Below are 27,924 nucleotides of genomic sequence, written 5' to 3'. Positions count from 1 at the left end.
TTTCTCCAGTTCTGCTACTGATGTTGAGTATTACTGTTGGAGGGAGAATTTTCTTCACGTATATTAATGATTACTTCCTTCCCTGGTGTGTGCAGCAAGGCAGGGTCCAAACTCGAGGTGATACCAGGGGAGGGGCACACAGCCTGCAGGGCAGCAGGGCTAATCCCAATCCCAATTTGGGATCCAGCACCAGCCCAGGGTGAGCCTGAGTGTGCCACAAGAGCCAGGGAAACCACTGGGTGCAGCCACAGCTGCTCCAGAGGCAGCACAGGCACAGACAGAGGGATTGGCACAACAGCACAGGAACAACCTCTAGGTTCTCCTGTGGTTTTTAACACTGGTTTTTAGAATTGATGGTCATGGCTTCATGCAGACATCCTCAGCTGTCAGACAGAACCATATGATCCTACCTAAGAAACCAGGCTGGATGGAGCTCAGCAGCTCTGGCTTGTGTCACTTTAACAAGCCATTACTTTGGTTTGGATGTAAAGTATTCCTTTATTTGTACTTGGATTAAAAAGTCTGAGCAAACTCAAACCTAGGGAAACCCTGGACCATGTTTTCAGGAGCCTCTGAGGCCATGTCCAGCTGCAAAAGCCACAAGATATGTTGGAGGCCATGGCAGAGGAGAGCTTGCCTGGTGCTGAACAGCACTGCACCACAAACAAGCTGCATCTCCCACACCACTGAACAGTCAGTAAAACTCAAATGCTGCAATCAGAGCACCTCTTTCCTCATCCCAAATCTTCTACTGACTTCTGATCATCCATCCCCCTCCCCATCACACCCCCAAGCCCTCTGAGCCTGTCAGTTCCTAATTAGATGAAGCTGCAGGTAGGTAGGTGATAGTGAAAAATGCAGTGAGCCCCAGATCCAGGGAAGAAATGATGATATCTGGCTCCAGATCAGAAGGCTGAAGGATAGCTTTATTAAAACTATACTATATTATAGTAATATACTATTCAAAGAGATACTATATTATTCTACATACTGACTTCTTATTTACCTAACTCAAACTCGTGACTCTCTGCTGAGAGCCCGAGCCACAGCTGGGTCCCATTGGTCACTGAACCCAAACACCCTTCAGCAGAATCCAACCCAGCCATCACTGCACATAAACAATCCCCCCACCACGTTCCACAGGGGGAAAATAAAAGAGCAGAGATAAAGATTGTATTCTCTTTTTCTCTCTGTGCTTCTCCTGAGAGACAGAATTGTGTCTCTCTGTCCAGAGAATGTGAATACCACATTGGGGTGTCCCTGTGCCTGGCTTGGGGGCCAACCTGGAGCTCCCCTGGGTGGGACTGGGGTCAGAGCTGCCCTCTCAGGGGGTGAGGGGGTGTCCTGGGCTCTCTGACCACTGGCCTGAGCTCACCACATGAATCGATCACAGCAGGGCACATGGCACCTCTGTGCCCAGCCTGGCAGGGAAGGTGCTGTGCTCAGTCCTGCCAAGCAGGGCAGGCAGCTCTCACCCTGCCTGGCTCTGCCCCTCATCGACTTCACTGCGGGAACAGCTCTGCAGCATTTGATTGCTCCTTCTGCAGCCCCATGGCCGGGAGCTGAGGAGTCCTGTGGCTGCTGACAGTAGCGCATATCAGGAGTGGGCAAAGAAGAGCCAAGGAAATTACCTGGCTTTGTAAATGTTATTTATTTATTTATAGTATCTTTTTTCCCATGCGCTTTTAGGAGGCAGGAGATTCTTAATACAGGGAGAGTTGGTATATTAACCTCACATTTTTGCTACTGAAAGGACTCTCTGGTCTGACTTCTACAGGAGATGTTTTGACAACAAAACAGTGCAGCTATGATTAGCCTGATAAAAGGGAGCCAGAGTTGGAGTATTGATGGTATGTGCATCTAGGATCTAGTTACAAAATGGGCTTTTAACCACATTTTCCCTTGTGAATTCCTGTTATCAGAGGCCATCTTAAAATAAAAAAAGAGAGAAAAAAAAAAAAGACAGGCAACCTTTCTTTTTCATTTTAGATGGGGATGTTTCTTGTATTTCTTTATGCTTATGAAAAATGAGCCATTAATAACCCTGGCCAGAAGCACACAGAGCAGCGTGTGCTGTGCAGATCTCCTCACCCACTCCATGGGAGCAGAGCAGCACTGAACCCCTGGAGCTCCCGGACCCAGATGTGGCTTCGTGAGGGAGCTCAGCAGTCCCAAAGGACTGTATCCAGACCAATAGACTTTTCAAGCTGGTTTTTGTTTTGTTTGTTTTTTTTTTTTTTTTAATCTAATTTATTTTGAGAATATATTTTCAGAGCTGATTAGCTGCCATACTAAATCACTGCACTGTCTAACCCCAAAAAGCTGCCCTGACAAACAATTAACAATAGAAACACCATTGTGGCAACAAGTGATGGATGGCTCCAGGGTGCAGCTTGGGCCCAGGCTTTGTTCAGAAGAACGTTGCTGATGCTAAATAAAGACATGGGTAGTAAAAGGTGAGAGCAGAGAGATTGTATCTGGAGTAAAACTATTTGCTCCACTTGGGGTGTGGTTCTCACAGCATTAAGCATCTCAGGAGAGGCAGGAGAGCCCCATGGCTCTGGTCATGATCAGAAACTGCCAGGCACCAGGGAATCATGAGATGGTTTGGCTGGGAAGGGACCTTAATGATCATGCTCCAACACTGGCCATGGGCAGGGACACCTTCCACTGTCCCAGGCTGCTCCCAGCCCTGTCCAGCCTGGCCTTGGGCACTGCCAGGGATCCAGGGGCAGCCACAGCTGCTCTGGGCACCTGTGCCAGGGCCTGCCCACCCTCACAGGGAACAATTTCCTCCCAAAATCCCAAAATCTAAAGCTGGCCTCCTTCAGCTTAAGGACATTTCCCCCTGCCCTATCACCCCCAGCCCTTGTGGAAAGGCCCCCTCCAGCCTTCCCCTTTAGGCACTGGGAGGAGCAGCAGAGCCAAACCTCCTCCAGCCACGAGCTCTGGGATTTCTCTCAAATCCTTTTTAGAGCAAGGTTTTGAGTTAATTTCTCTTGCCACAGGCAATTTCCCGATTCTTACTGTTCTGTCATCAAACTCTAATTGTTATTCTAAGTTTTGTGGTAATTTACCAACTTGCCTGTAACTTACTACTCTAAAGAGAAGTAGAATCAGTTATCACAATGCCTCATATTTATTTTATTATGCAGATATTAAAATCTATTTATTAGATATAATATGAAGACACAGTGTAAAAAAGGAAGCTGGATATGCAGACCCTGTCATGGTAGGTAAGGATTAGTTACTACAGGCCACTAAAAGACATTGTGGTTGAAAGGATGATTTAAAGTTACAGCATTTTAAAAATTATTAAAAAGCCTGAGAAACTTTGCCAAACAAGCCAAACTACCCCTTGTAATCTGCACAGGCATGTTATTTTATGTATGCTTCAAATGCATATAGGTCACAACTTTTTTAGGAATGAACAGAGTAAGAGAAAGTAATTGATTAGTCCAGTAAGTTATTTTCTCAGGAAAGTTTGCCATTCTCCATTTTTCCTGAACCCCAAGAAAACAGTTTTTTCATCCTTACCTGCCCCATATCAGTGTGCTGTGTTAAACACCTGAGGTTGAATTATACAGATCATCACTAGCTTCCACATTAGAAACAAACAAACAAAAAAAAAATCAGAGAAATGAAGCACAAAAAGCTGTGGATGTATTTGCTGGAGGAGCCTGTCGTGTGTGGGCAGGGCAGCTCTTCCAGATTCCCAAACCTCTGGCTGTTGCACACCTGTCCTTGTTGCCCCCTGCTCGTGGCACTGGGGTGGAGCACAGCTCTGTCAGCACCAACAGCGTGGTCCCTGCTGGTGACCCAGGGAGTGGAGCACGGCCTTTCTGCTGCCTCCTAATGGCACTTCACTCTTCCAGGGGGTTTCTCCACCCAAAGAGGACCTGTATCAAGCCTTGAATTTGTTCTCATCAATACCTACTGCCCTCCACACACACCTGTGGGCTCTGGCCCATCCCCTTGTTCCTGGTGCTGGGTGTGCTCCAGGGCTGGGAGCTTTTATTACATTGGAGGCTGCAAAAGCCTCGGGGCAGCTGCTCCCACCGCCCCAAACGCCCTGGAGGTGCTGAGGGCTGCCCGCTGCTGCCCGCTTTTCCCTCTCCCCCTTTTCCTCTCCCCCTTTTCCCTCTCACCCTTTTCCCTTTCCCCTCTCCCCTTTTCCCCTCTTCCCGTTTCCCCTCTCCTGCTTTTCCCTCTCCCCTTTTCCTTCTCCCCCTTTTCCTCTCCCCCTTTTCCCTCTCCCCTTTCCCCTCTCCCCTTTTCCTTCTCCCCTTTTCCCTCTCCCCTTTTCCTTCTGCCCCTTTCCCTCTCTCCTTTTCCTTCTCCTTTTCCCTCCCCCCTTTTCCCTCTCTCCTTTTCCCTCCCCCCTTTTCCCTCCCCCCTTTTCCCTCCCCCCTTTTCCCTCCCCCCTTTTCCCTCTCTCCTTTTCCCTCTCCCCTTTTCCTTCTCCTTCTTTTCCCTCTCCCCTTTTCCCTCTCCCCTTTTCCCTCTCTCCTTTTCCCTCTCTCCTTTTCCCTCTCCCCTTTTCCTTCTCCTTCTTTTCCCTCTCCCCTTTTCCCTCTCCCCTTTTCCCTCTCTCCTTTTCCCTCTCTCCTTTTCCCTCTCCGCTTTTCCCTCTCTCCTTTTCCCTCTCCCCTTTTCCCTCTCCGATTTTCCCTCTCCCCTTTCCCCTCTCCCCTCTCCCCCTTTCCCTCTCCCCTTTTCCTTCTCCCCCTTTCCCTCTCTCCTTTTCCCTTTCACCCTTTTCCCTTTCTCCTCTCCCATCTCCCCTTTTCCCCTCTCCCCGTTTCCCCTCTCCTGCTTTTCCCTCTCCCCTTTTCCCTCTCCCCGTTTCCCTCTCCCCTTTTCCTTCTCCCCTTTTCCCTCCCCCTTTTTCTTCTCCCCTTTTCTTTCTCCCCCTTTCCCTCTCCCCTTTTCCTTCTCCTTCTTTTCCCTCTCCCCCTTTTCCCTCTCCCTTTTCCCCTCTCCCCTTTCTCCTCTCCCCTCTCCCTCTCCCCTTTTCCTCCTTCTTCTTTTCCCTCTCTCCTTTTCTCTCTCCCCTTTTCCCTCTCTCCTTTTCCCTCTCTCCTTTTCCCTCTCCCTTTTTCCCTCTCCCCTTTCCCCTCTCCCCCTTTCCCTCTCCCCTTTTCCTTCTCCTTCTTTTCCCTCTCCCCCTTTTCCCTCTCCCCTTTTCCCTCTCCCCTTTTCCCTCTCTCCTTTTCCCTCTCCCCTTTTCCTTCTCCTTCTTTTCCCTCTTCCCTTTTCCCTCTCCCCTTTTCCCTCTCTCCTTTTCCCTCTCCCCTTTTCCTTCTCCTTCTTTTCCCTCTCCCCTTTTCCCTCTCCCCTTTTCCCTCTCTCCTTTTCCCTCTCCGCTTTTCCCTCTCTCCTTTTCCCTCTCCCCTTTTCCCTCTCCGATTTTCCCTCTCCCCTTTTCCCTCTCTCCTTTTCCCTCTCCGATTTTCCCTCTCCCCTTTTCCCTCTCCCCTTTTCCCTCTCCCCTTTTCCTTCTCCTTCTTTTCCCTCTTCCCTTTTCCCTCTCCCCTTTTCCCTCTCTCCTTTTCCCTCTCTCCTTTTCCCTCTCCCCTTTTCCTTCTCCTTCTTTTCCCTCTCCCCTTTTCCCTCTCCCCTTTTCCCTCTCTCCTTTTCCCTCTCCGCTTTTCCCTCTCTCCTTTTCCCTCTCCCCTTTTCCCTCTCCGATTTTCCCTCTCCCCTTTTCCCTCTCTCCTTTTCCCTCTCCGATTTTCCCTCTCTCCTTTTCCCTCTCCCCCCTCCCCGCTGCGCTGTCCACGCCTGCAGTTCCGCCTGTGCCCACCAGGTGCCGCTCTGACAAAGAGCTTGCGGCGGCGCTGCCCGCGGGGCGCGGGGCTCCCCCGCACCCGAACCCCGAACAGAACCGAACCCCGAACCCCGACCCCGAGATCCTCGAAATCCTGCGCCCTACACCCTGCACTTCCCGCACCCTGCACTCCTCGCACCTTGCACTCCCCGCACCCCTCACTCCCCGAACCCTGCACGCCGCACCCCGCAGTCCTGCACTCCCACACCCCGCACCCCCTCACCCCTGCATTTCGCTCCGTACTCCGTGTCGGGCCGGGGCCGGGCCGCCCGCTGGCTCCGGGCGCAGTGGGAAGCACGGCCCGGCTGCACGGAGAGGCTGCGGGGCGCCGAGGTGATGGGAATCATCGGCCGCACGGGGGAATGCGGAGCGATGGAGAGCTGGACTGGGACGCCCGTTCGCTGTCCCGGGAAGTCGGCAGGGACGGACCTGGCCCACCCCCCAGGACCGGCTGCGCCCCGCTTGGACCCCCCTGGGGTGGTTCGGGAGAGCAGGGGGTCCATGCGGCCGCGGCCGCTGCCCCGTGAGAGGTGCTCCAGCCCGACTCCTCGGGGGGCTCTGGCCCGGCTCCTCCGAGGGACGCTGAGGCATCCCGTCATAGTGTTTCTGTCATCAGAAAAACATTATCAGCAGAACAATTCCCGCACCACACCCCTGTTATCATTTAGGTAACCTCCCTGTTTGAAATATTTTAAGTGGATAATAAAATAGTCACCATATCCGTGTAAATTCCCGCAACGAGGAGCCGGGATCCTCTTCCCGGCCGGCCCGGCGCCCCCGCCCGCGGCAGGCAGGCGGCTCCGCGGAGCTCCCGGGCGGCCGCAGCCCCCGGGCCGCCCCCGGCGTGGGCTCGGACCGCGGACACGGACGTGCGCCCACTGCCACGGGGACCGAGCCCTGCCCTGTCACCGGAAGGATCGGCCACAAAAGCGGCGGGGAGGTCACTGCGGGTACACGGGGCTCCCTCTCGGCGGCTCCCCCCGCACCTGCCGGCGCCGAGCCCCCTGGTGCGGGCGGGGCGGCGCTCCGGGAATGCCGCGGCCGCCCGGGGCTCACCTCGGCGCGGGGACCGGGAGGCTGCGGGACAGCCCGTGACACGCGGGAGGCAGACCGGGGGGAGGAGCGTCGGGACAAACGCATAAAACCGGCCCCAGGTGCTCGGCGGCCCCGGCGAGCGGGCGGCGAGCGCGGAGTCAAAGCTGCGGCCCCGCTGCCGGCGCGGAGCAGCGCGGGGTGCGGGCCCCCAATGCCGCCCGGCGGGCCGGGGCCAGCCCCGGGGGCGTCCCCCGGTGACACCCCCCGGAGCCCCCGCCGCGTTCCCCCGGGCCGTGCCCGCAGGAGGAGGATTGCGCTGAGCCTGCCCGCAGGCAGGTGATCCGTCTGCTGCTCCTGTTCCCCTCCTGCCCACCTCCCCGCCTCGCTTTCCCCCCAGCTGGACAACTCCCTCCTTTGGAGAACACGCCCAAGTAGCTGAAAAAGACAGAAAGAGACAGAAAAAAAAAAAAAGAAAGAAAGAAAAAAAAAAAGGGGGGGGGGTGTTTGGTTGTGTGAAGAAGAGAGAGCCAATTCACAGCGAAGGTGGGGACGCGGCTGGCTCCCGCAGGAGCCCGTCCAGCGCCGCGCTCCCGGACAGCGCCCGCGGCCGGAGCGGGGCCGGCAGCGCGGGCGGAGCGCAGCCCCGGCAGGGCCATGCTGAGCGGCGGCGGGGGCTCGGCGCGGAGCCGCGGGCGCTGCGGGGCGCGACGGGGGCTGCCCCGCTCAGCCGGGCGGCCGTGACCGCCAGGGACGGAGCGGCCCCGGCCCCGAGCGCGCCGGGCATCGTTTCGCGTGTTGGTCTGAGCCACGGCAAGCAAGGAATATGAACAGGAAAACAAGGCGCTGGATCTTCCACATCTTCCTGAGCCTGGGGATTGTGTATATCAAGATCGGGTAAGTAACTTTTTTTTTTTCTTTCCTTTATAACAATTGCGCTCTCTTTCGCGCTCAGCCCAACCTGCCCAGACCTGTTACTATTTAACTGGAGAAGTCTCAAAAAAAAAAAAAAAAAAAAAAAAAAAAAAAAAGAAGTAGTGATGATAGTGGAGATCACGATTATTTCTCAAAAGACAGGTAAAGCGCCTGCACCTCGGAGCAGCCCTCCATCGGGGCGAGGCGGCGGCCCCCGCGATGTGCGAGGCTGCTTGGGTCCCCGGGCTGCCGGCCCTTCCCCAGCCCGGCCGGCGGCCCGGTGCGGGTGCCCCGGCCGCTCCCTGCCCGGTACCTGCCCGCGCCTCCCGCAGGGACATCCCTCGGCCGCTGCCGCTCGGAGACAACGCCGCCCGCCCCGGGAGGGGCGCAGGGAGGGCGGCGGCGCTCCGGACCCGCAGCATCCCCGGCCAGGTGCGCTGGGTGCGGGAGCAGGCGGCACGGCCCTGGGGCAGGGAGCGTGGGTTGTCCCCCTCCATCCCTTCCCTCCCTCTCCCTCTTTCCCTCTCTTCCTCTCTCCCCTAACTGCTTGGAAGGTTTGGGACAACCCTCCCAGCCCTCTGCCTGTGCGCAGCCGGGGCAGACAATGCCGCTGCACGCACTTTAATTCTCGAAGGAGGAAGTTTGGTCCTGTTTCGGCAGGAGCCAACGCGCTGCCCATTTCTGCCTCGGCTTGGAGAGAGGGGCAGGGAGAGGGCAGCGACAGGGGAAAGGCGGGCGCTCTCCGGGGCACCTGCTAGCGCCAGAGCCGCAGCACGGGGAGGCAGCGGGCTCTGCTCTGCCGCCGGGACTAGCCTGCCCCCAGCCATCGCCGGTGTCTTGTCGTTGCAGGGGTTTCTCCTCTGTGGTGGCCCTGGGAGCCAGCATCATCTGTAACAAGATCCCGGGGCTCGCCCCCCGGCAGCGGGCGATCTGCCAGAGCAGGCCCGACGCGATCATTGTCATCGGGGAAGGGTCCCAGATGGGCATCAACGAGTGCCAGTTCCAGTTCCGCAACGGGCGCTGGAACTGCTCGGCCCTGGGCGAGCGGACGGTCTTCGGCAAGGAGCTCAAAGTGGGTACGTGCTCTCGCCTCTGCTGCCGCCCGCCCGAGGGCATGGGGGGCACCCGGGGGTGGCACGGGCACGGCTGCTGTGCTTGGGGACAGCTCCCAGCCTGCCAGCCTGGCAGGATGGGTGCTGAGAGTGTGTGTGCCTGGGCGCTGTTGCTGCCGACCTGCTCCCTCCCGGCAGGGCACCTGCCTGTGCTTCGCTTCCCTGTGTGCCACCACACTATTTCACAGCCCTGCTCGCAGAGATCCTCTCAGAAAAGCTTCCCGTTTGCGTGCACAGGACCTTATTATTGTACTTAGGAGTGGGAAAAAAGGAGCTGGCTCTTGTTGAAGGCAGCAGGAAGAGCCAGAATGCTGAGCAGAGCTGGAGCTGCACTTCTGCAGTGCAAGCACCGCCAGGGGTGTTGGTTTGATGTTTGTGCCTGGTGGGACCCAAGCACAGTCATCAGTCTTGCTGTGAGAAATTCCCACCACACAAAATCCTTCCGCAGCAGCTGTACCTCTGTGCCATGAGGAAGAGTGGGTATGTTTTGCTTTAAGATGTCAGGACATTCACAAACGCTGGTCCAATCCACTTCCATTTCCCATGTCTTTGGTCGTTGCAGCAGTACAAAATATATCCAAATTCTGAACTAAACAGCATTAATAATAACAAATGCAAATACCTGAAGAAATGGGTCTGAGGTTAAGACTCTCAAGCCCCCATCCTGCAAAACACTGTAGTGAAATTTACCCAATGTTTCTTTGATTCCACTTAAAATGCAAAGACCAAGGAATGTGTTTTCCAAATACAGGCTAGTCTTTTTTAGAGCCATCACTGAAAGCTTATCACTCACAGCACTGCATTCCACATCCAGAAGGATCCAAGGTTTCTGTCTCTTCTCCATGTAAAATGAAGTTGCTAGAACCCAGAAGCCCCATCAAGCGATGCTTAGCATGGTAGGAAACATGGATGTTTCATGAGGAGAGCAGGCAGCACAGAGAACAGGGGCCAGGGGAGTCCCAAGCAGTTGGGGGGAGCCCTGTGGATGGGCTGTCTCCAGACCCTGATCAGTCCCATGGCAGCATCTGTCCCAGGCCCTCATTCCTGGCACTCCCAGGAAACACAGAGGCACAGCCTTGCCACTCTGCTCTGGAGCCCCTGAAAAGACTTGAGTGTGTTTTATCACACAGTGCACGCTGGTAGGTGTTATCCAGAGCTTAGGCAGGTAAGGAAAAAAGAGGAAGTGAAGAATTCGGCTCAGTTTGAAAATCCTGCCTTTCAAAACCTTTGATAATCAGAGTGGCTCAAGTAGAGGAGGTGAAAAGCCCCCCGCACAACACTGGGAGACCTCTGAAAATGGAGCATTTATTCAGATTAGCTCATTGTTTCTGTTCCTTGAGCTGAGCCCTTCCTGTCAGTGATGCAGGCAAGTGTTTGCCACTTCTGTCAGTGAGAGTCCATTTGGCTGGCTGGCAGGTTTGGGCTCTTCTAGTCAAACAGTAATATTTCCTTAAACAGAAAATGTGAGAAGGAGTTTTCTTCTCCCAGAAATTAGAAAATTGCAGAGTTGTTGTGGTCTGTTGTGTAAACATGCTCTCAGTTCCTTCCCTCACTCTGAAAATTGAATTATTTAGCTTGCGGGTTATATTTAGGTCCTTTTAAAGAAAGTCAATATCAAAGGAAGTAGACTTTGATCTGTCTTTGAGGTGATAACTCTTAATATGTTCTATCTATCCATTACGAGGCTAAGATGGATAGGGCAAATTCTTCTTTGGTTTCAGAACACAGTCAAGAGTTGAATGGCATCCAAATTACAAAACTCCATAAAAATATTTTAAAGAATAGCAAAACCCTCAAATTTAAACAGGTTATATATGTTAATTTTAAAGTAAACTTTGGTAAAAATCACAGAGGGTTGAAATCCAGGGGTGAATTTTTCTTTTGCACAGACATTCCTGTGGTCTTAAGGATAAAACTACTCAGGCTCTCAAACACCACAAAATATTTTAATGTAACTGTTCTGTTCAGGTGATCTCCTTGTCCTTCTGCTTTCCCTATCAGCAGGTATAGAAATTCTGAACACCTGACACAGCTCATCTTTCTATGGCTATGGGGAAAAGGCATCTCTTGCTCTTTCCCAAGGGTCTCTGCTAGGGTGTGTTCCAGGTTACTATCCAAAGAAATAATATTTTGCCTTGATTAAAAAGGGTGTAACCTATGTGCTATAAAGCCATAAGTCGAATTTGGTGTCCACAGAAAGGAGATCAGGCCTGAGGGCCTTACCCTGAATAGGAAAGAGAGATGTGGGACATGAAGGACCATGAAGCCCTACAGGAAATGTTTCCAGGTGACAGAGCACCAGAACAAGTCAGGTTACCATTTGGTGAGGATAATGACCCTTGTTGCTTTTTAAATTAGCCTTTGACAAGGTGTGTTCCAAAATACTGTTCCAACAGCCTCAAGCACACCAGTCCCTTCCCTGGCATTTAAGAACGGACTGTACCTTTCAGGTGATGGCACCCTGAAGTTATTTCCTGGGGAGTGTAGGGCACCTTTGTCTTGCCACTTGCAATAAAATCAGTGAGCCACACGTGAGCTCATCCCCCTGTCTTTGCGAGGCTCCCTTTGCCTCTGGAGGGGCACGGCTGGGCTTCTGTGTGACAAGGAGATGCCTTCAGGGTGACAGTGGTGTGTCCTGGCCATGGCCAGCAGCCTGGGAGGATGTGCCCAAGTAACTCCTGTGGAAATGGGGTTTGTGTGTGCCAGTCCTTACAAATAAGCTCTCTTAGGTACCAGAGACTCTTGTGATCTATTTCCCAGCCCGCAGCTTTGATGGCACACCAAGCCACATCTTCAGTTCCAGCTTCCTTTGCTTTTACCCTTGCTGGGTAATCTATTCTATGAATGTTATGCAAAGGTACTGCAATTATTTAAATTCTCTTATTGCTGTTCAGAACAATTCCTCTCCTGGACCTGCTGTTGTGTAGCTAAGGGATCATAGCACTCTCTTCTGTGTTTCTATTTTCCTATCTTTAAAATGACAAAAGGAATATTAACCTTATTTAAACACTTGGAATTCTCTAGAGGAAAGCATCAAAATATTTCCCTGTTCTAACCTGTAGCATGTGAGTATTTTTTTAAATTCACATACAATCCATCACCCAGTGAAGTGATAGTTTATTTGTGGAGTTTTTGTAGAGGTACAGTGAGCAACCATTTGAATTCATCCTAGAGCATATTTGTGCTCATAGACTTGAGTTTCTTGCTCACTGCAGTGAGCTTCCAACCAGTGCTCAGCACTCACTCTCCATTTCCTGGGTCATTTTATCTGTTTTGCCCTTCCAAAGAGAAATTCTCCCCTCCTGACACCCTGTGGATGTAACCCTCGTGCCAGCTGGTGCCAGCAGTGCCAGGAGCACAAAGAGAAGACACTAAGTGCCATCACATTGTTCTGCTCTGGTCACAGAGGGAACGATGGAGTCCAGGTCAACACAGGGATGATTTTTCTAGACCATTCCACAGACACCTTATTAATAATGTAGAGTCACAGAGAGAATTTTTAAAATAACCGTGGAGATGATGCAACACTGCAATTATGGACACACTTAAAACCAAATCTATTTGCCATGGTGGTCAGCAGTTCTGTTCCTGAGGACGGCCACAATCAAAACCAACATTTTTAAAGCAGGATAGGCCAAAACCCTCCTGCCTGTCTGTCTTCAGGTGAAACGTGGCTCAAGCCTAAGGATCTGAATAGCCAGAGATGCCTTTGATAGAGTCTGAAAATCAGATTTGGGCTCTGCTGGATCACAGGAAGAGTGAGAGCTGTGACAAAGGCTGTGCCTCAGGGGCTCGTTTTGCAGGGTGAACTTTGTGAGCAGGTGGCCAGCAGTGACTCTGCTGTTGTCTCAAAGGACTGCCTTGGGACACGACTGCATTTCATGGGATCTGGAGGGCACCACCACATTGACATCATAGGGAAAAAAAAAAAATCTCCTTTTGCCACAAATGAGCAGCACTGGCACTTGTTAAACAAGAGAGTGAAGTGGTACAAACTGTTTGACAGCAGAGGGACACGGCCAAGTGGAGACTCCTCAGGAAAGATCTGAGAAAAGAGAGGCACAAGACCCCTGCAGAGGCTGCAAGGACCCAGCGGGGAAGGAGGATGGAGGGAGTCCTGAGGTGTGAGTAGTGGTTTTCAAGGAAAATTTCAGCAAAACATTTCAGCCAGGTCTTCATCCTGGCCTTACTAAAATGCATTAATTCTTCACTCTCTTCTACCCTGGAAAATGCTTCAGAATAATCATGTCGATACTTCACCCACCTGACATTACTCTTGGGAATAAGGAAAGCTGAAATCAAAAGAAGAATCCCCATTGACAGGCTGGTCCCAAAGCTGATGAGCACAGCAGGGCAGCCCAGCAGATCTGCACACTGTGCCCGATGCCTCTGGCTCAGGGATCCTCCCGGACTGAGGCACACGCTAAACCAGGAGAGCCTGCTGGCTTTCCTTTATCCACTGCACTGTTGGCTCTGCACTGCATTGAATTCAGCAGTGATTCATTTTCCAGATACTAAAATCAACTTTTCTTCTATGGCTTCTAACAACTTAAGGGAAGAGTGACATTCCCACTCCTGACTGTGGAAACAAATGGCAACTGTCCTACAAAGTAAACCCTTCACTAGCCTGTTCAGAGCTGTCAGCTCTCCTGCTGGTATGGGAAAGAGAAGAAGATCTAGAACATTTTCCTCTCTGGCTGGGTACATTTAACACAAAAAATAACAGGAAAGTTATAAGTAAATCATTACATTGTCACTGTGTTATAGACAAGCACTTGTGAAAGCATCCCAATACAAGTGTGCTGAAGAACAGATTTAATCTTCAATCATTTCAGGGAGCATTTTGATTTTAAATGCTGCTGTTGTCTCTTGTGTCAGGTTTTAAAGTGTTATTGTTAGAATTCCAGAATAATAGACCAAGTGCAACAACCACTGGTGGAATCCCAGAATTCCAGAATCTCCTGAGCTGGAAGGGACCCTCAGGGATAATGAAGTCCAACCCTTGGTGCTGCACAGACACCCCAACAATCCCTCCCTGTGCTTCCCTGAGAGCAGTGTCCAAATGCTCCTGGAGCTCTGGCAGGAAAATCCTTCTTGTTTTTGTATTTCATGGAAGATTACCTGCCCAGGTCTGTGGGAAACAAGGTTCTGAGTGCTGCTGCACTACGTGGTTTGGTCAGCATTTAGAGAAATACTTTGTTTTCTCAACCACTGCTGTTATGAACTCCCCAAGATGCACAGAAAAAAAAATGGTAATTAACAGGAGTCTTGTTATCTAGTCAGGTGAAGTCAGAGTCTGAATTTCTGTGCTAAAACCAGTTTTTACTGTCAGTGTCTTGCAGGAGAACAGTCATTTACAGGCAAAACAGAGGCCAGGCTGAAATATGGCCTGATCATCCAAAGCAGCTTTATGCCAAAAAGTCAATCTTTCTCAGCAGGGACTGTCACTACAAGATAAAACATTGCCCCAAGGTCACTGCAGTTGGAATTCCCATCACAAAATTTTCATACCTGTCTTCAGATGTGTCTTGTGAGTACTTGTTCCAGAGAAGCAGAGAGATTACATCTGATTGGGAAGGTGGAAGATCTCCTGTGGCAGGGGCAGGGCTCCCCAATAGGGCTGGGCTGTGGAGGCTCAGAGCCCTCTGAAAAGGAGAGTCTTATTTGATCTCCACAATAATGGCTCTGATTTTTGCAGTGCACATGCCTTGAGTAATAACTTTGTACATTTAATGGTGGTATTTTCAGAAATAATCACTTCAGCCAGAGTGTTTCCTCTGCAAGAGTTTCACGTGTTGATGAAAGGAACTTTAGCTCATGAAAGTGGGCAGGGCCTAAACCCCCAGAGTCTTGAATGCCTCTTAAAGCCCCTCTGTATTTTATTTATTTGTACTAATCTTTGTGGAGCCACAGTGCTGTCTTATAGGGAATCATCCTTTTAATTCCAACTGAATACAAGATTTTAAGGCTCCAAACCCCCAAACTTCGTACAAAAGGGGAAGAAAAAATTAGGAAGAGGCTACTTCAATTTTTTTTTTAAGCTACCATTCTTACTAATCACTCATACTTGGTTAAAGAAAGATGAAATAAAAAAACCTGCCAAACCATTCGTAGTCTACCAAAGAAGGAGGAGGCAAAGCCCAGAGCAGGCAGAGGATGAGTTCTGCTCTGCGTTTTTCCAGTCTGTGAGTTATGGCCTCTATAGAGAGATGAGGAGTAATGTTTGCTGTGGCACATAATTGGCACGGTATGCTGTGTTTTCCATCTTTATATTTTCCCAATCATATTTCAGCTCATGTCACTGCAGATAACTCCCTCTCTGACCCTTTGGCTTTAAATAGCAGAAAATACAACCCATGTTTTCCAGTGAGATAAACAGAAATTTGTCTCTCTTTTATTTCACAGCTTAGTCAATTTATGAGGGGGACTGATAGGGCGGGACAGGCTGTTTAGAAACACCCTTAGATCCCAAACTGCTGAATACCTACTGATTTTCTGCAAGTAAATCCACTCTGCACTTTGCAGGCTTAGGTTTTGTTTCCCAAACAACATCAAGGTATTGGACTTCTTTTAAAAAATAAGTTCCAATTTCTAATCTGTGTGAATGAATTTTTTACAAAGTTTTCAAATTTAAACTTAATCCAAATGAAGTTACCTAAATTAAAACCAGAATGCAGACCAGTCTGTGCAGCTGGTAGGTAGGCTGATCAGCCCAAACCCAGTCTAGCAAACATTAATATCCAAAATCAGAGGCATGCAGTGAGTTCTTGCAGAATTAAGGCTCTGAGGTGTGCATGGGTTGTGTATAATTGTGCTCAGTGTTAGGAGAGAAGCCCTGTGTCTACACCCACCTGTGACCCTCTCAGTGCTTCCCCTTGAGACACCTGGCACCCCAGTGTGGTGACTGACTGTGCAGAGCTCACAGACACAGGTACAGACAGCCTGGGAAAAGTGCCTTGCCCAGTGCAGGGTCTGCAGACAGGACTCCAGAGCCTTGGGAGAGGATCTGCATCAGCAGATGCATAAATTTTGCATCAATACCCAGCTCTCTGCCATCAGAGCAAATGGAGCTGCAGTGTGCTGCACACCTCACTGCAGTCCAGAAAAACACAGGAGAAGCAGGAGGATATTTCTATCCAACACCTGGAGAGAAGCCCCCCTGTTCCCACAGGACTGAGGCACTGGCTAGGGCTGAAGAGAGCCCCAGGTGAGGATGAGGCAGCAGAGCCACGGCTGGAACCCACCAGCTCATGGGCCCTGTGAACGGCCAGAGCGAGCTCTGACTGCTGCCAGATCCTTCTCTGGAGGTTCCACTGCTTGGAGTTGAGCTCTGGAGTGTTTACCATGGTTTGTCTGAGATAAGGAGAAGAATGTGTGATTTGGGAGCTGAAAGAAGGTCTTGTAATTCTTGTACACGTCCAGGGCAGGTTGGATGGGGCTTGGAGCACTCTGGAGAGGTGGAAATGCCCCGCCCTTGGCAGGGGTGCATGAGTGGAGCTTTAAGGTCTCTTCCAACCTAAACCATTTGGGATTCCATGGTTCTGTGACAGGTGACTCTCCACCTTTGCCTAACATCTGTAGGAGCAGCTGCTTGGCCATACCTTGATAAAGCCATGCGTTCCCTTCAGACCCTCAAGGAATTTCAGTTCTGCTGAAATCCAAAGTAGGGGAGTAGAATTTCTACTTAAAAGTGGCAGGAGCACCCCCATACCCAAGTTACCCTGCTTGGGCACAATCCCCTGGGACCTCAAGCACTGTCACAGAAGACACTCAGGCTGGTCTGAGCTTCCCTCCCATGCTGGCATTTTTGTGAGCCAGGCTAGGGTAATGAGACTTAAAAAGTCAATCATTTATGAAAAAACAGGAACAGTTGAATGCAGACGTGACAAACCCACATCTCTCTATCACCACTGCACAAGTGCCAAGGCACTTCCTACTTGGGTAAATTCTTCTAGGCACTTGCTTTTTTTACCTTGTAGTCTTCAAAATTTAAATTTTAAAAACCTGCTAAGATTTTCTCCCAAATAAGACAAGCTTATAAAATAATTTATGTAGCATAATTTACAATCAAGCTTGACACTGGCTTCTGATTCTGCTTGTACCAACTAATTTTATATTTTCTACATTGCAATTTTCTCCCTTCTAAGAAACAAAAAAGCTGCTCAGCCTCTACAATGCTGAGTATGTCAGATTCAAATGATCTCCCAGTGGTTTTTGTTCTAGATCTTGAAAATAACTTGTGCTGAACAAAAGTAATCCGATCAAAATCAAAGGGAAAAAAGAACCACATGTAAATTCAATTCAAAAATATTTCTTTGACAATGTCCCATTTGCTGCTTTGTGGAGCAGAAACCTGGTGTGATGCATTGCTGCCCTCTGAGAGATAAACTGGACTTTTTTATTATACATTGTTTATCAGTTCCTTTTTCATAGTGTTGTGCTTAAAACAGTGAGGGTGTTGATGAGAGTAAGCTGGAGGAGGAGCTCAACTCCAAATACACCTAAAGCCTCACCTTTCTTTTCCACATTCAGATTTTTATAAAAAGCCAAGAGTTCCAGAAATCCTCATCTGTAATTTTCATGGTCAAACCAAATAATTTTATGATTTTTTTTTTTTGTTTAAGTAAGGAGAAATAAGGAATCCTTTGAGGAAGTTGGATAATTGACTGTTCCTTAATATTTATTAAGTTCCTTAATAAATGCAGCACGTTGCAATATTAGGGAATACTGCCTTTGCTATTAGAGGGCACGAAGTTGACTATTAACAGATTGTGATAGTGTCATCTTGTTTTCCATTTTACTTCCTCGATATAAGGGAGTGAACATTTATAATTAAAGAGACCAGCAGAGAAATCCAGATCATATTACACAAAAGGGATGCAGCCAAGGCTGAAGTGTTGTAAGGTTTCTTTCCCAAGTGATGATTTTTTTTGTGAAATGCAATGGGCTTGTTTCATGGGTAACAAACTCTTGCCAGCAGCTGAGGTCTGCCAGGACTCAGCTGACGAGCACTTGGAGAAGGGAAGCGGATCTTCCCATCTGCACTCCCCTAATTAAGAGCCTGATTCTGATCCTATTGTGCATTTTGTTATTGGAGAAATAAGAGTAGGACAAGTTCTCGGTCTGGGACATCTAAAAATTTTTAAGGGCTGTTTGACATAGATGGGCAACCTCTGCAAACCTCCTCAGGCTGTGGAGGGCCCTCTCTCAGCTGAACTGGCCCCAAAAGCCTCACACACCAGGATTCACGTGTGGGAAACACACACCAGGATGCAACAAAACTTCAAAAAGAGAAATTAAATATTAGATTTAAACTGAGAAACCCCCCCACCCCCCCCCCCCGCCAGGGAACAGAAACGTGTCATTATGGCCTTGTCACAAAAAGTAATATTGGCCCAACCTCTGTCTCAGAGTCCTCTGGCAAAGCTGTTACTTCACCTTGCTCTGGTCATGGTGCCTACAACAGGTCAGGATTTTTTCTTCATTTTATGAGAAATTTTGAAATTAAACCCAAGACTTATTTCATTGAGTCAGTACAAATGTCAGTGTTGAAAACTTTTTGACACCTACAGTGTGAAAAAAATTTCCCAGTTGAGTTAAAATGTTTTCAGAACATGAGTCAAACAGAAGCAGTCATCCTGTAAAAATACCATTTAGTGTAGAATTAAATTTTAAAAGAAAATCTTATTTCCAAGCTGAATTTTTAAAAGGTTGAATACGGGTGCTTTAACAATTTAACCCCTAAGCCCACCTATTTTGTTTTCCTTTCTTTATTTATTTTTCAGCTCCAACATTTGCCACCCCACCCTTTTCTTTTTAGTTTGCCTAGTTCTAATAACATCTGGGAATATAGAGATGAAGCTGCCTTGATACCTTGGAGTGGCCCCCTAGAACAGAGGCTAGGCAAGATTAAGAGAATAAAGTGAGTATTTATTAAAAGCCTTCAATAGACACACCTTGGCCAGTCAAAGCCTCCCAGAGACTGCACCCAGGACGGATAACGGTCATAAGTTTTTCACACAATTATCAGTTTGGTCCATTTACATATCAAGGGTTAATTCTCCAATTACAACTGCAGGTAATTAAGTTATTTACCCCCAGTTTCTTCCCCCCAGTTCACTTTTTGGAGCCTGAGGCTCGTTTCAGGCCTAGAGGGATTTTGTGTCTGACCAGAACACGGAGACAGTTAAGGAACACTCTATATGGAGTTTAGAGTTATGCATTAATCATTACAGGGTTTGAAACATAGAAAAGCAAAAATCCAAAGGCGTCAGCCTGAACAACACTTGATCTCCACCTGCCCCATGAAGAGCCATTGCTGTAGAGATGAGCATCCAGCAGGTCAGTCCCAGGGGAGCAGAGCCCCGCTCAGGGAGCAGATTCACCTTCCCAGGAGCAGGCCGTGCCGTCGGCCCGCGGGTGCTGCGTTCCCCTCTGCCGTGCTGCCGCTCACGGCTGTTCTCCTTGCAGGGAGCAGGGAGGCCGCCTTCACCTACGCCATCATCGCGGCCGGCGTGGCCCACGCCATCACGGCGGCCTGCACGCAGGGCAACCTCAGCGACTGCGGCTGTGACAAGGAGAAGCAGGGCCAGTACCACAAGGAGGAGGGCTGGAAATGGGGCGGCTGCTCCGCCGACATCCGCTACGGCATTGGCTTCGCCAAGGTCTTCGTGGACGCCCGGGAGATCAAGCAGAACGCCAGGACACTCATGAACCTGCACAACAACGAGGCCGGGCGCAAGGTGAGTGGCCCTGCTGTCCCCGTGCCTGTCCCGAGGCGGGCATGGGGCTTGGTGCCCGGCACTGCAGCGGAACCACGGCGTTGCCGGGCTGCCAGCACTCACGGTAGACAAGTAGGCACCTCTGCAGGTTGTTGGACCATCTGCTCGTCAAGCATTTGTCTAAATGTTACTCTTTGCAGCTATAAGAAAGGGGAAAATAAAAATCAAACAAATGTTTTATCTGGGAAGTCAAACGGTACTTCTGGTAAAAGCTGTCTGCTGCTGTGTGGGCGAGCAGGAGTCTTGTCAGGTTCAGACATGAACATCTCACTCAGCTGAAAAGGGATCATTTTCAACCCTGCTGCCCAAACATTGTTCTTTGTGTGAGAGCTGCTCCTGCAAGGAGGGAAAAGCTTCAGCAGCAAGACCCCGGGCTGAGTCCTTGTCACTCTGTGTCACACTGTGACATAGATTTGGGTTCAGTACAGCAGCATTCCCACCCACCCACCCCATCCTTTGGGACTGAGAGCAGCTGCTGCAGAGGCAGCACTGGGGAAGGCAGAACTCCAGCAGCTCCCACACACAGGTTTCCTGGGGATCCCTGGCACTGAACACCCTGGGTTTGCTGCCATGGCCATGTTTCTGATCTCCAGTGGCAGCTAGGGTAGGCATAGAACCCAACCTGGGCTGAGCTGTGCTCCCCAGGTCCCTGTGGGCCAGGCAGTTCCAATGGGGCTGTGGCTCCAATTCCAGCAGCTGGAATAGCCAGGTGTGTCTGTGTGCTCCCAGATGCCAAGCACAGCCCAGCAGGGCTCTCCCTGCAGGAGTTCTGCTGATCCCATCTCCCAGGGATGTCAATCCCTGCTTCCTCAGCTCTCCTTTTACCTCCTCCTAGGCAATAGTCTTGATTCCAGCATCATGTGAGTGTGACTTAAGGCAAATGGGAGAAGGAAGTTGGGAGCAGCAGCTAATTTGTGGATGCTATTTTTGTTGTGGTAATTACCTGTAGGTTCTGAGACATCTCCAGTTATGCTGGAGCCAGGCAGATTGTATTGAAGAAAAGCCATTTCCACCCCAAACAAAAGCCTAACCCTTCTTTAGTTTAATGCTACTGTAGGAGATTTATAGGTAAGATTGTGGGTCTTACTCTGTGTAGTATCCCAAATGCCTGTGTCTGGCTCTGTGGTGCAAAAACTTGTACTTCGACACCAGCAAAATGAACCCTGAATTCTGAGAATAACTCCGGGATTGAGCATTAATATTTGCAAAACAAGTGGTCCTGAGATCTTTATTACTCAGCTTCTGGTAGCATGAAGGCACATCCTGAAAAGCCTGGTGAAACACCAACACCCACAGGCTGCTCTGCTGTACAAGCACAGACCCAGTGAAATAAAAAATAGCAGAGGAGTTTCACCTTTGCGACAAAGCTACTTCCTTTAAAGGTCTGCTTGTATTTGATGGGTGCTGGCAGTAAAAGATTCCCAGGAAATGACACAGCAGCCTACACCAGACAGAAAACATGGCTGGAACTGCCTACTGGCCCGAAATGTTTCCCCAGAGCAAAGCTCAAAATTGCAGACAAATAGAAAAGTTGCATTGTTTACCTCAGTTATCGCCCAGGTATGGACCTGGGGCAGAGGAGGGCCATTGGTGCTGGAGGTGGCTGTGGGAAGGCCAGCTCCAGGAGCCTCCCCAGCCTCCCCACCAGGCTCCTTATGTTTCTCACCTTTCTGTGCACAATTTGCTGTCCCGGAAACTTGTGCCTGGAAGGTTCAGCTCTCCACATTGTAATCTGGGAGAGCAGTGATTTGTGCTATCTCTGGCCATCTGCCATTTCTCCAGCAGGCTCAGGAACTGCTCTGATCTAGAGATAACTCTGCGCTTCTTCCTGCATCACTCACAGAGCAAAATTGCCCATCTTTGTTCAAACAAATCTCTGCTTAAATCTGCAGGGGAGACAAAGAGTAACAGGACTGAGAAGTGGCTTGTTGCTCCACTGTCCTGTAGAGAATGAATAAATGATGTTTTTGCTAGAGAGATTTCTTTCAGGCTTTGCTCCTCTGTGAAAGATCATAGTATTTAAAGACAATTGGCAGGGAAGGCCATTACAGGTATTTGGCATGCCAGGACTCTCATAACCTGACTCTTCCACAACAAAGACAGTCTTGTTGTGAGGTGGAACTCCATTTTGGAGCAGTATGGATCTTATCAGCCTCCACACAATCTATTCATGGTGGCTTTCCTCTAGGCTACAAATTCTTGTCTTGTTTCACTTGCCCATGGCTAGGTTTTGATGATATTTATGCACTTAGGAGACAGACTGGCACCTACCAGGCTTCCAAAAATAAATCAATTCTTATTGATTTCTTACCACCACCTGTAGGCACTGCTATGCTGTTCAAAAGTCAGGCCTCTCTACTTCTTTGGTCTTGCAATGTGAAACTGTGCTGTGCCCACTCACCTGGTGCTCACCTGTGACAAGGTCCTTCTTCAAGGTGACACCTGCTGCAGGTGGTTCAGGATACACTCTAGAAAAACACAGATCCATCAATATTGAGTTGTCTTCTTGAGAACCACTGATAAAATCATCCATTTCATCTTGGCAGGTGAGAATGGTCTGCTGGGCTTACTGGGAGCAACGGGCACAGAAGGGACTGCAGGGTATGAACCGACAGAGAACCACCAGGAAAAGCCTGATCCAGGATTTGTGGACACCTCAGTTCAAGGCTTTTCAGCCTCTCACAGTCCTGTTTTACCCAGGCAATATCTCTGTGCTCCCTGGGATGCCAGCAGCAGTCTCTGAACATCCTGAACACACAGCTCTGTCAGAGCAGGGGTAGAGTTATCCAGGGAATGGGCACAGCCCCAGGGCTGCCAGAGCTCCAGGAGCCTTGGGACAATGATCTCAGGGATGCCCGGGGTGGGATTGTTGGGGTGTCTGTGCAGGGCCAGGGGCTGGACTGGGTGATCTCTGAGTGTCCCTTCCAGCTCAGGATACTCTGTAATTCCACAGTCTGTCAGCTCTTGCTGGAAATTAGACAACTGAGGGTGTCAGATGTGGAGGATTTCAAAGGTCATAGGTGGAGAACATCCCTGTTCCTTTGCTGAACAGCTCAGGTCGTGCAGTGCCTGGAAACCCCTGGGGCACGCCCAGGATGCAGTGAGGAGCAGCCCTGGGAGCAGAGTGAGGGACACAACCCAGTCCCAGCTGCTCCCCATGACAAACACAGCCGGGGGTGCTGTGGGTGCTGCAGCCAGGGCCAGCTTCCCTCATGCTGAAGGGCTCTGACTCAGTTTCTCTGTCTGTCTGGGGGACAATCCAGCAGGACTCACTTGTGTAACATGAGTTCCTTGGGCTGCTGGGAGAGCAGGGGCAGAGTTCTGAGCAAGGGTAACCAACACCCCACCAAACTGGCCCGAGCAGCTCCCGAGCCTCACCTCATTTCTCAAACCTACTGGAGAGCAGCGATTTCTGACCTTCAGAAACAGAGTTTAGGGTGTCTTTTCTCTTTGAATTAGTGTTTCCTGAAGTGCTGATTCACTGCAGGAAGGAGCAAGCCATACAGTGAGAACAGGAGGAGAATTCATAACAGCTGGGTCAGAAAAGGGAGATAAAGCTTCAATTAATTTAAAGGCATAATCCTTATTTGCCCTGCAAACTTCCATGTGAGGGGGTATAATTGCAAGACTGAATTGTCTGTTAGCAAATTTGTCTTCTCAAATATGAAGTTGATTAAATTACTGTAAGTAACACAATAATATATGTCTGAGAGATATTTATACTCCAGGAAACAGAAATGTCATTCTCCAGGTTATCCTGCTAAAAAATAGCAAGGTAGATACTGAAAGGCTCTACACATTCTGGCTGTAAGCATTTCATTCTGACAGCATGGCAAGGTACATGACCAGACTGCTCTCTCCTTTTTTTTTTTCCCCTGTGACATTGAAATTCCACAAATGGCATCTTGCATCAGCGTTACATCATATTAAGTATAATGCAATATTATGAGTCATTGTTATAAATCATGGGCACAGACTGCATTAGAAGGCTTTTGCCTTCAAGAGCACATCAAGGTGGATTTTTATTCAGCATTTCTCTTTGGAGGCATGTGTAGGTACACTAACTTTGCAATGTCTCTCCATCCTCTGCATCAGGAGCATTTCAGATTTCCCCTTCCACTCTGAGGCTCCCAGGGGATGTGGAGGACATGCCTGACAGAGCTGCTGCCAACAGCAAGCAAAGCTGGGAGCACCCAGGAGGTGTTCCTGAAATGGACCGTGCAGGGATCACAATAGACTGGTGTGTTTAATATTTTATTCTGTAAAAAACTGCAGCAATGATGCAGTGACACGGTGGCATTTGGAAAGCAGTGAGCTCAGGGCTTCTCCCAAGCTGTCCTGGAAAACCACACTTGTGGGACTCTTTACTTGCTGCTTCTCTGACCTCATTGCTGCCATGAGATTTCCTGAACATGTTCCTCTTCTTGTGTGGTGTGCAATACCACTGCAATTAACTCTGTCTGGAGGGGACAGCTATTTCTACCTCTCTCAAAATACCCTTTTCTTTAACTACCCTTTCAGTTGTGTTCTGTGCTGAGTACCAGCAGCAGCACAGAACACAACCTCCTGCAGATGAGCAACTTAAAAGCTGTGAGCATCGTGTTAGGAAAGAGACAGGGCTGATAAAAGAGGATAAAACAACAGAACATTTCTATTTTTCTGAATATAGGTCTGAAATTCTGGAGATGTAAACGTTCTGCCTGAGCTAAATCTTAAAGCACATGAAAACATGCAGTGAAAGGGGAGTGCAGCTTGTGGGCTTGCAGTCCCACTGGAGTGGCCCTGCCTGGGGAAGACCAGTCTTGCAGAGGGACCCCAGCATTCCAGCAGCTCCTGATAGGAGCTCTGCTCCCAAAAGATGCCCAGGGATGCTGGTCTGCCTGGCAGGCACAGTGCTGCCTGGGTGCAGCTGGGTGCCAGGGAGTCACAGAGGCACAGGGGAGCCAGGAGATTCCTTCCACAGGGATGTGCTTGCTGTAAGCCAGCCCTGAGCAGTGCCTGCACACAGCCCAGCTGGCTGAGAGAGCCACACCGTGCCCTGCTGCTCCCAGCCCACCAGCAGGAATGGCTCTAATGGTACACACCATATAAAGCTCCAGTGTCTGGAGTTGCTCACAATTGCTGAAGACTCCAGAGAGTCTCAGAGAGCAGCTTCGAGCCAAGCAGGACTGGGAGAGGCTGCCCTGACACTCCTGGCACCAGCAATGAAGGGATATTGGAATACCAGCAGCATAGCCATGTTTCCTGGAGTTCAGGATTTAGCAGTGCCTTTGCAATTGCACTTCACAGTTTCCAATGTGTTTTTGTTTGTGGTGGGATTTTTTGTTTTGGTTTGGTTTTTAGTTTGGTTTGGTTTGGTTTTTCTGGCATGGGCACAGAAATGTTCCTCATTTTCCTTTTCAGAAACTCCTATTCTTAATGTTAGAGATGCCCCTCAAACACTCAGCTGAAAGGTTCCCCTTGTTGATAGTGACAGTGACAATTCTGCCAGATCCCACTGTCACTGTCAGAGCTGTGACAGGGGAGGCTGGCAGATCTTGACCTACAGCCTGGCCATGGCACTGCTGTGCTGGAGACAACCATGCCCAAAACATCCTACAAACTGTCCTCAGCCAGGACAACACACAACACTTCCACTCACAGAGAAGTAGTATTAATAAATAAAAGATTGGCTCCACTGCTAAAACGTCACACAAAGCCAGGAAATCTGGTGCTGGGTGCAGCAGATGTGCCTGTGTAGGGTGTCCTAGGAGCTCTCCTGGTACAATATTCTGCCTAGACTAAAATCAGGCAGACAGAGAATGCTGAGGAGAAGGTTTACACACAAGGCTTGTGCCTCACTGTGACCAGACAGAATCTCTAAAAGTATCTTCTGGCAAATCTCTGATGTGGCTGTGGAGGCAAAGGAGAGTGTCCACCCAATGCCCCAGACCCAGTTCTGTTTATCCAAGGTACCCCCAGGGCTCAGTCCCTGTCTTCCCTCCAAGCACTCCAGCCCCAGGGCCTGGCACCCCAGCTGTACTTCAGTGCAATCAGAAAAGGAGCCTTAAATGCCACAAAGTCTTTCCTGTCTGTCCAAAGCTCTGCCACTCCACGTTGGCTGGGGCAGCAGGATTCCCAGAAATGCCAAGCTCTGAGTTTGGAGTAAATCCAGGTCACTGAATGGGAAAGCTCCCATTGAGGCTGGTGGGATCACAGGGCACAGCTGAGTGCTTCCAAAATCCCATCCAGCTCCATCCCAATGCTCTGCAGGGCAGTCTCCTAGGTGTGAAAAGAAATACACATCCCTAACAGCCTTAGAGCATTTTGTTTGTGTTTGAAAGGATCAAAGCACTATTTATGGCTTTCCTACTTTTTAGATAATAGTCTTAAAGCAAGTCGGAGCTTGACAGACAAGCTCTGCATCTTCTCAACAGCCCAGAGTAAAGATAAAGGAAGTATTAATGTTGGTCTAAATTATGAGAGGGAATTGGACTACACAAGAACTGTAATCCATAAAAATGAATTTTCATTCCACTTGTCCTCCACTTTCAGCTAATCAGAAATGGTGATACATGGTCCTACTTGTATTTTGGCTTTCAGCTCCCTCCTATATCTCATGTGGTTGAAAACTGAATTCCTGATTTACACTGGAGATTAGGGAATGATAAATGCTATCACTCGCCTGCAGTCACAGTTTTAGAGGATTCTGGCATTATGAGCAAAACATGCATTTCATGTGTGTGATTACTGGAGCTGACAGTCTGTCATGCTGCTGACAGAGAGCTGGGACTGAGGGCCAGCCTCTCTTCATAAATAACAGAGATCTCAAATTCCAAATTTAATAGCGGGCACCTTTAATAATGGCAATAATCAGATGCTTGCTTTGGTGATTAATTTGTTCAGCAAGGCCACTGGCTGGGTCACAGATTTCTGGACAATTTCTGATTTAATCTGGCCTTTCTCTTTGAACAGTTAGCAGCTCTTCCCATAGGACAATGCTTGTCATTCAGTGCTCAGAGGGGAATATCAGCTAGACAAAAATAGGTGTGTGTAGATTATTCACTTCTCCCAGGGTTTTCAGGACCTTTGGAGCCTTGATAGTGTCTCTACTGTTACAGAACTAAATAAACATAAATGATTTGAAGCATATGCAGCTTTCACAGAGCACATAATCCCAAAGCAGATTCCTTCTGTGTTTGGGTGTTGCAAAATTTATCCTGGTCATGGAAAAAAAATGGAGGAGTTGGAACAAGATGAGCTTCAAAGTTTCTTCCAGCCATTCTGTAACTCTGTGAAAAGTTGCAAGAAAAAAACAGCACCTGTTAACCTTAACTGTGACCTATGAACTTGGCTGTCTTGCCTTGTATTATTTTTGTTAACCTGTGCTCCTTGATGTTTTGTTGAGATCAGAATCCAAGATTTTTGGGCTTCATACCTGAATTTTGGCCTCTTTTTGAAAAAAATTCAGAAATAGTGATTGAGAACTGTTCTGTTTCTTCCAGTTGGCATTCGTCACACTGGAAATTCAGGTTTCCAAACACAAGACTTACTTCCTTGCCTATTACTGGGATCTTCCATATCCACACTTTAGCAAAACTCCAAGAAGATTGGTATTGGCCAAGTCTGCAGGAAACAAATGGTTAGGCCAGTTCACTGAGACCACTTTTAATGCAGGCTGTGTTTATAGATGAAGTGCATACCAAAATCTGGTGGAGATTTCCCACTGTGCAGTCTCATTCACTAAATCTCTGACAAATTAAACCTAAGACTCAGATGTGGGGCAGGATATCTTCTCCATGATGTGTGAAACTGGAATCCTCTGCAGCTACAGCCCAGACCTCCTGAGCCTGAGCTGAAAGTATCTCCAGGAATGTTTCCAAGAGCCTCAGTGATGAGTCAGGAACATGAACTCAGTTACCTGAGCTAGAGCTGTAACTCAAAAGAGGTTTTGGTAAAACTGAAAGTTGAACCAAGGTTTGGTTCAAACCTTGTCATTAGCACATGGTGGCAGAAAACTCTGAGCTCATGAAGGCCTTATTTCACGAAGAGAAATAATTGCCAGCATGTGCTGTACAAATGGAACAGACTTTTGCTTTAATGGAGTTTCCAGGTATTTTGAAGCAAACAATTAAAAAAATCAATGAACAAAGAACAACCTTTTAGTCCAAGGACACAAGCCTGTTGGTACTGGAAGGATGCAGAACTGAGCTATGGAAGGACACAAAGGTTTCAAGGAACTGCAGGGAGGATGTTTGGCTTTCATGCCCAGTTA

General features: G+C 49.2%; 1 protein-coding gene and 1 long non-coding RNA gene across 2 annotated transcripts in view; one reads left to right on the top strand and one right to left on the bottom strand.

The window, feature by feature from the left end:
• The first annotated feature begins 6,988 nt into the window (after positions 1-6,988).
• Positions 6,989-27,924, top strand: part of WNT7A (Wnt family member 7A) — a 35,245-nt gene continuing 14,309 nt past the window's right edge. Inside the window, exons 1-3 of the mRNA XM_021546751.3 lie at positions 6,989-7,759; positions 8,627-8,853; positions 19,360-19,631. Coding sequence (XP_021402426.1) covers positions 7,689-7,759; positions 8,627-8,853; positions 19,360-19,631 — 570 coding nt within the window. The 5' untranslated portion in view covers positions 6,989-7,688. The remainder of the gene's footprint in view (positions 7,760-8,626; positions 8,854-19,359; positions 19,632-27,924) is intronic.
• Positions 18,799-27,924, bottom strand: part of LOC146766327 (uncharacterized) — a 33,180-nt gene continuing 24,054 nt past the window's right edge. The window contains exons 2-3 of the long non-coding RNA XR_014958218.1: positions 22,072-22,138; positions 18,799-19,810 (exon numbers count right to left, since the gene is read on the bottom strand). This is a non-coding gene — a long non-coding RNA (uncharacterized LOC146766327). The remainder of the gene's footprint in view (positions 19,811-22,071; positions 22,139-27,924) is intronic.

Source organism: Lonchura striata, chromosome 12 (assembly GCF_050655825.1).
Source record: "Lonchura striata isolate lonStrDom1 chromosome 12, ASM5065582v1, whole genome shotgun sequence".
Taxonomy (NCBI): domain Eukaryota; kingdom Metazoa; phylum Chordata; class Aves; order Passeriformes; family Estrildidae; genus Lonchura; species Lonchura striata.
Note: the sequence above shows the minus strand (reverse complement) of the source record. Positions and strands in the feature narration are given on the sequence as shown.